At 32.7% G+C, this 8,847-nt stretch overlaps 1 protein-coding gene across 1 annotated transcript; it reads left to right on the forward strand.

Annotated features, from left to right (window-relative positions):
• Nucleotides 1-2,273: 2,273 nt before the first annotated feature.
• LOC105328793 (leucine-rich repeat and fibronectin type-III domain-containing protein 2) lies at nt 2,274-6,045 on the forward strand. Its single transcript, XM_011429805.4, has 2 exons — nt 2,274-2,403; nt 3,535-6,045. The coding sequence occupies exon 2, from the start codon at nt 3,555-3,557 to the stop codon at nt 5,490-5,492; it is 1,938 nt and encodes a 645-aa protein (XP_011428107.3). The 5' UTR covers nt 2,274-2,403; nt 3,535-3,554; the 3' UTR covers nt 5,493-6,045.
• The last annotated feature ends 2,802 nt before the right edge of the window (nt 6,046-8,847 follow it).

Consider the following 8,847-nt stretch of genomic DNA (forward strand, 5'->3'; position numbering starts at 1 on the left):
TCCAGGGTTTGAGGCCAGTAATATTGGCTTCTGCCATTGTCATTTAATTTGCTACAACACATATTCATTTGAAGTTGTTGTAGTTTATTGCCCATTTATCATTTTCATTGTCATAATACAGCTTTATTCCTGGTAAAATTAGCTTATCATAAACAACGTCAGTTCAATATTACTTATCATTGACTTATAAACATTATCATTGACTTATAAACATTATCATTGACTTATAAACATTATCATTGACTTATATCAACATTATCATTGACTTATAAACATAATCATTGACTTATAAACATTATCATCGACTTGATCATTGTTTTATATATACATGTTTATCAATTTATCGTTGTTTCATTTATGTACGTCAAATAAATAATAGAATCTGCCAACACATTTTCTATTACTCTGTTCTGTCGAATATTTCAGGCCACAGTTTATTTGGTACACTTATGATAAAAAATTAAGTAGTAGCCGAATAAACAGAACCCCCTCCCCTCTCCTGGTATTGCTCTCATCCAGCTTCGATAGATGATCGTATGTTTTATCCTTAATGGGACCTAACATTATTTCTGATGTCCGGGAGAGAGAGAGAGAGAGAGAGAGAGAGAGAGAGAGAGAGAGAGAGAGAGAGAGAGAGAGAGAGAGAGAGAGAGAGGGGGGGGGGCTTGTATCAACACATGTGAATCTTCTTAACTAGAAATTCTTCATAGTAATTTTGCCCAGGTACAACAGGGGTTTGGAGAAATATATTTTAAACAAATACATTGCTTGATTTTAATGTCAGTATCCCAAAAGTTCGTAAACACAAGAAACTTGATACTTTACAGATGATTCTGCGTCTGAGAATTGATCAATTCTAATCAAAGGAAACAATAAAAATGTACTTGCAAACTTTGTCATATAACAGAGATTGCAAATAGCAAAGTAAACTGACACTAAAAAGAGAATTCCTTTTGCTTTTGTCACAAAATACAACCCTGGTAAACGACATTTCAATATAGTGGAGTGTCAAAGATAGATAAAGTCGCTTATTTTTCGAGTTTAATGGACCGGCATACCTCACGGCTGAAAGTTATTTTTTCTTAAAGATATAACCCTCTTCAAACATTTTTGTACGGTCCTAGATTTTTCTTAGGTCAAATATGTTTTTTATAATGCAAAAAATTGAAGATTTCAGCATATCTTTTAAGTTTTCTTTATTTTGTTGTCAACCATTCTAGTTCTCCAATATATTGAGATATTTTCTTGATTTAACAGTTATTGTTGCCTAAAAGTCCGATGCAAGTATACATTTTTCTTTTTTTTTCTTGTAAATAAAACAAACATTGATTAACTCAAAGTCTCGTTTTTATAAACTGCTGACCACATGGACGATTGGCTATACGATAGTGTTACATATCTTGTTAGCTATTATAAGGGTGAAAAAGATAGCATCCACAGATACTAATTAAGGCACCTACAGTAATATTTTATATATGTTTAAACAATATTCATAGTGAAGTAAAGACAAAAATATTATTAGTTTTGTAAATCGACATACTTCGATTTACTGTGATATGTCGTATTTTCCCTTACTTGCAGGGTCTTAATGATACACTGCATATTAAAAAATATTATACATTAATTAATTGCGTGAAACATCCTCTTCTTTCAAAGCTTTTATCTGTGCCCTAATGGTTACACATCAAGAAAAGTGAAACTTCATATTTTTCAATATATATTTGATATTACTTCCAATGAGGTCAAACAAAGCGACAAACAGATAAAAAAAATAGATGACCCACTATACTTTAAAAATGTGATTTTGTAGCCCAACAATTGAACGTTTTAGAAGAATTATACAAATCCGTAAATTCGTAGCCAATGCCTCGTATAGCATTTAAACAACGCACTTTGTTGTGAATAAAATGGCTCAGTGGTTAGAGCAACAGACATAGGTAACTTTATAGAACTTGGGTTTTTAGGTTGTGGGTTCGATACCACCAAAATTTAAGGAGTTTTTATTTTTCTCTTATTGTTTTTTGAAATATTTTATACTAAATATAGTTAGAAATTACCCATGTGTAAACTTGTATTATAACATATGCGGTACTATTATAAATCATTAATCCTTGAAACAAGCGTGTCTTTCTCGAGAAGAATATAAATGAATCTGTTGACAAAACATACAAAACTACAAAAATACAAAAAAAGAGTGTCACTGGCCAAGTGTTCATCTCTCTTATATTATCACCCACAAAGTTGTGCGCCGACAAAGGATTACATGTACACATCGGATCAAATCAACCAGGGGCGAAACCACTAGTTACCGTTTTGAACCTGGAGACCGGAAGTGGTTACACAATCCAGGTAGAATGTTGAAATAACAACAGCTGACTAAGAGAGGTCAAACCACGAAATCAGGTATGTATTTATCATAATTTATCAATTTTATCTTAATAAATGAAAAAAAAATGGTTGGTTGATGAATTGTTAATTGCATGTTGGTAGGTTAAAACATTCAGAAATGCGTTGTTACATTCTATATCTATGTCACTTCCGGATGAAGAAATATTTCACCTGGCCAGCAAATTAAATAAAGAAATAGCATTATAAACATAGAATACAAGTGGTATATGCAGTAAATAGACTTTTTGTTAATATGCCAATGTCTGAATCGGTCTGGCAATGTCTTCGAAACTATATTTTTGAATTTCACTTCTTTTTTTTCAGTTTCCTTTGTAATTTTTTTTTTCTAAACATAAAACAATATTTGTACAATTCAAAGCATAAAGCACAGTCCAGAGAGAGAGAGAGAGAGAGAGAGACAGAGACAGAGACAGAGATCTTTGTGAGACTTCATTGCTTGCTGTGCATATATTTTAATGTTAAATGTCATTATTGTCCGTCCCAAGATATTTATGCTGCTTATTTGGACGATTTTTATAAATATACACATACCTGTGAAAGAAGTGCAATTGAAATCTATTAAAGGGAAAATTTCCAAGATAACTTCATTCACACTTATGATTTTTCCCTCGTAAAATTATGCACAGGACCTAAAATAGATTTCTTTCGGAGATTCATAATGGGGAATGTTGACATCTTTTCTCCATTCGGAATATCTCGCTTAATTTGCCAACTTTAGCATCCGGGCTTAATAATGGCTGATGCAATGCAAAATCCCTGTAGACTTTCTATTTTTTAGCCGCATATTGAAACCTGATAAGCTACAGGGGGTGTTTCAAAAGGGAAATCAAGGGATTTTTTCATACAATTGAATGAAAATTGTCTGAATCGAGGTATTTATAAATATTGAATAATTTAAGAAAGTTCGTAGCAAAAATATCTTGGGACAGACTATAAGACATTTTTACTCACTACGTTTTTGATCTTCATGTCATTGAAAATTATTTGGGGAGTTTGCAACTTTCCTCTGTGGTCTGCTTATTATTCTAAAGGCATATTGTAAATTGAAGATTCAATTTCTTTAATCATACAACTTAAGATATTTATATGAAAGTATTAAATTAATGCTCCTTTTATTTATTGTAGTGTAAGAAAACTGAACAAAGATGCAACATAAATTCTTCATTGTTATCCTCATATCAGTGGCTTGGAATACGGAAAACACACATTCTGTTTATATTCAGAGTATTAGTACACATGCACCGAAGAAAAATAACTCTGTTCCAGACTGCCCTAGATTCTGTGAATGCGATCAGGCAAAAAATGTTTACTGTTCTTCATATTATGAGGGATTTTCTTTTAGTTCCATACCAAATGCTCTTACAGTAAGGAGTTTGAACTTATTTGGAGGTTTAAAATCTATTCCAGTCGAAGTTCGGTCTTTGACTGGGCTCAGAAAGCTAGATCTTAGCAGAAATTCTTTAACCATAGTAGACAAGGTTACTATTGGCAATCCAGATATATTGCAAATGTTGGACTTGAGCTCAAATGACATTGTGAAAATCTCTCCTGGCGCATTTACAGAGTTAGTCAACTTGGAAATATTATCACTCAGTGAAAACAATTTGCAGACTTTACCCAAAGACCTTTTTCTAGGACTGACAAATCTGAAAACACTTTGCTTGAGTTTCAACAGAATTTTCTCTGTTCCTCTTGGATTATTTGACCATCTGCATTCACTAGAAGAGTTAGATTTGGGAAGCAACATCATTCAATGGCTTCCAGGAGGAGTGTTTCAAAATCTGACAAACTTGAAGACACTAAAACTTAGTGAAAACAATCTCCGAAGCTTGTCTCCAGATGTACTATCTCATATGAAAAATTACCATGATTTTAGCATTGAATTATACGGAAACCCATGGGACTGTTCTTGTAAATTGGAAAACTTTCTGGAATTTTTGTTTTTATACAAAACTAATGTTTCCCATTTAGATATGCTGGTTTGCCATTCTCCTGCAAGATTACTTGCAACGAAATTACTTGATTTGGTCCAAACCAAATTAAGATGTGATATACCCGTAATTGATGAAATATCGGATTCTCAGGAAGTGGTTGTTGGGTCAACTGTCACTCTTCATTGCAGAGCCTCAGCAGAAAATCATGCCATCGGATACTGGGTGACTCCTTTGGGAGAAAAAATAAGTCACATCTACTACCAAGAAATGCTTGAACAAATGAACATTACAACTAAGCCACATTTGAAGTATAAGCACTATGGAGATGTTTTCTCTGAAGCCTCCATTTCACAAAACAATACATTGACACTAACCAATTTTCGAGACGTTTTCAATGAAACTTTTCAGTGTGTTATGATCAACAGTGCTGGAAATGGTACAGCTACCTTGACCTTGACTGCGGTGACCCGATTGTTCACGGTTGAATGGGTGAGCATGGTTGTTGGGGGAATCTGTGCTCTGACAGCACTGGTGTTTGGCCTTATAGTGGGCACTATAAAACTCTGTGCTATTCATATATGCAAGTGCCCATGTGTGCTTTTCGAGCCCAAAAAACCAAGCAACGAATCAAATTATACTTTTGAGGTGTATACAGATGATCAGAACACTTACAATAGAAGTTCTGATGACCAAGACTCTTATGACGATTCGTATCAACAAGATGAATCACTGCTGAAAGTTCCTGTGAACTCTCCTGTTGCTCGCACACCGAGGTCGTCACCAAGGAAATGTGCCACACCCACTCCTGAAGAATACTTAGAGAAAAGTCGGGGAAATACCAACAACACTCTGAATGAAGTGAAAGTAAGACTGGAGAGAAAGATGGAGAAAGTGAAAAGTCGAGTACACTCGATTCGCGAGTCTGGTTCTCAGTACCTGATTACCATCAAGGACACGGGAAGCATCGCTGCTAATCGGGTCAAGGCAGGGGTGGCCATGGGAGTGGAGCAGGTCAAGTTTGGGGTCATGTCCATGAAGGAGTTCTGTGGGACGGGTGACATGGCTCAGACAGTGTCCGTTGTGTCGGTCAATACGGATGTGGATAGTGAAGAGAAATCCACAAAAATCACCAAAATGACCACACTTTAGCGAACCTAAATCCAACGGATTATTATTTTGTTAATAATAGTCAAGCTTGGAGTCTCATAAGTTTGGAGTCTCATTAAGGCTGATGTGCTGAAGTATTTGTGCCAGGTTTTTTTTTTTTTTTTTTTTTTTTTACCTACAGTCACTTGGATTGCTGAGCAAAATGTGAAAATAGATATTTGCGCATGAAAAAAAGTGATATCTTTAAATGCATGACCATGAAGACTGCAGTTATATTTTTGTATAAGATTGGAGTGATCACTTTTGTGATATTATGTTAGTGAGTTGTAATATATGTCAAAAAGAGTTGCATTTTATGACATTTGTAAAAAAAATAAAGTTCAGAAATTGAATTCATGCATATGTGTGAAAGTGAATAAGATTGTAAGAAAGCAGAATGGGTAAGAAGTATAGTACAAGGAGTTGTATATTTGAATGATATTGGATTAATGTTGCCATACATTATGAACATTGTTTGTCTCACATTTTTATGATAGAATTCCATTTGAGTTAGTTTTCCTTCATTTGCATGATAGAAATATATTTTCTACACCAATTCATTGTTCTTTTTTGAATTACAATCATATTTTTTCTATTATTTTATTTTACATGTATGTATATTTGTTCAATTCTATGCAAATCAAAATAGGATGATGTTGGATACTGGGAGATATATTAACAATGATTTAAGGTAGAAGAACACCTAGAAAAATCACTCAAATTTACAGTAAATTTTTTTTATTATGAAAGATATAATGATAAATAAACTATACAAGTGTCAAGTAAGCGAAAAATTTGCAGTTTGGGGATGAAAAATGATTATTTAAAAAAATTAATTCAGTAAGTAACAACAAAAAGCCCCAGCGGGATGTATGGATCGCAAGACCGAGGCCTTATTCACTCAGCTATGGAGTAAGTAACAAGTAACGATAAAAAAAAATCTTTTAATGAAACGAAATATCGCTTCGATCAGAGGTCAACCATTTTGTGACAATGTGTTATTAATGTGTTATTCCACCTTAAGTTTATCTCTTAACCCTACCAAAACCAAAGGCACATGATCCTGATCTAAATAGCTGATATATTGCTTATTGTATATAATATATGCAATTTGAGAGAGAGAGAAAAAAAAGAGGAAGGAAGAAAGGAAAGAGAGAAAGAAAGAGTCATACATGTACACTGCTAAAATTCCCTTTATTTGTGAATTAATATAAACTGTGAGAAAAAATATTTTTGTTGGATAAAATGCTAGATTTTTTTTTATGATGATAGCATTTATTTTTCTTGAGCTTTGGATTTTTTCTTTGAAATAACATACATGTACATTTAAGATCAACCAAAAAAAAATTTCAATTTTATAAATGAGATTAATGCATACGGCTCCTTTAACTAGAAACATCTTACACTCCTGAATCTCCATAGCAACAGTTCTTTTTTTTTCGTTCAAATTCTGATCAAAGTCCTATATAGCAGAGCAGGTGTCAACAAGCCCCCATCTTAATTAGTGTTAAGAGAATTGGATCGGAGATTTTGATGGTTGTGAACATTTTTAGAAGATAATTTATTAATTTCCTTGAGAAAAAGAGCCCTCTTCAAAGGAAAATTTCAAAATTGTAAAAATTTGGACTTTTTCTTTACAGAATAATTATTTGTGGCCAAAAATGTCATATTCAAAAATTTGTTGTAGATCTGATGGTTGATTTATTGTCAGTCCAACCTTCTATTCAGGGTAGGGAATTTTGACAGGTGCTCTGCTGAATATACCTATGTGTAACATTTTTCCGTTTTTGTTGATTTAGCTGTACTGTATCCAATATTAAAGCAGGGAGTCTGTTTCTTTAGAATATTCGGGGCTCTTTTGTATAATCATGGACTACATGTATATCTTTTACCCGTGGTAATGATAATTATTGAATTGTTAGGAAACAAAAATAATTTTACTTTTGCTTGTTAAAAATTAAGTCAATATAAAATGTTGACTTATGTTCAGATGGGTATATAGAGATTGAAGGATTTAAACAGCTTAAGGTTTATATATATATATATATATATATATATATATATATATATATATATATATATATATATATATATATATATATATATATATATAAACTATATATATATATATATATATATATATATATATATATATATATATATATATATATTATATAAATCTTCATTGTTTACAAAACTTATTTTCACTGGAATCTCCTCTTAACTTCTGGACATGAGTCATTTTTTATGTGATTTGTTGTTTGATTGCTCCAACTGAATTCAAAACCACAGAGTTATTTTCAAATTGACTGTGACTTGCATGAACAAAGAGTTTCTTATCTCTAGTTTTGTTGTTGGATATATTCACTGTCAGCTTCTGTTGATTGGCAAATAATCACGATGGTTTTAATTTCACTATGTTTGGGCTATAATTTTTGCAAAATCACAGCCATCGTGGTTTAATTTTAATTAATTAATTGATTCTTTGTCAGTAACTTAGTTTATTCATTTATTTATAATTCAACAATAGATATTTAGTGTGTAGTAAATAGCCAATGTCAGAACACATTATCAAATGCCTTTTACAGAGATCAAGTTGTAAAAAATACAATATTTCCAGCTTATATTCTGAAAAGAAATGTGTACTTTTTTTCTTAAAAAAAAATTGACACCAATTTCATTTACAACGGTTTTTTTTGGTCAACAGTGATCGTGTCAGATTTTAGAATATACACATGTATATGCAAAAGTGCTTTTCTCTAGACTATTGATGAATATGTAGTATAGTAACTGAAGTAGTGTACCTGTTGTGTATACCCAGAGAATAATAGACATATCAGTGTATACACAATTTATTTCACTTGCACTTTCAGGCACGTAGCATCATTTTTGAAAGTGGGGGGGCCAGACTCATGCAAAAAATCTTGACAAGCAAAAAAAAAAAAAAAAAAAGGAAAAAAAAAAAAAAAGGATATCACAACTTTTCCAAAATCTTCAAAATCCTAATCCGTGGGGGGAGGGGTGGGGGGGGGGGGGGGCAACTCCATGATAATTCAATTTTCTATATGTAAATTTTAAAAAATTTGCTGCTGCGAGAAAAAGTGGGGGTGGGGCCAGGCCCCCCCTGGCCCCCCCTGATGCTACGTGCCTGACGTTATTGGTCCTGATAATAGCTCCTACACACCTTATCTATCTAATGAATTTATCAGCAGTTTTTGAGAGAGGTTAAAGATTAAGTGAAACAATGATTACTTTATTTGATGAATTTGCATTGCTTTATTAAAGATGGTTTTGTTTGGTTTCCACTTCATGACAGTTTAGTTTATATGAACTGCAATACATATTTGTCACTATTCAT

The sequence above is a fragment of the Magallana gigas genome, chromosome 4 (assembly GCF_963853765.1).
Source record: "Magallana gigas chromosome 4, xbMagGiga1.1, whole genome shotgun sequence".
NCBI lineage: Eukaryota > Metazoa > Mollusca > Bivalvia > Ostreida > Ostreidae > Magallana > Magallana gigas.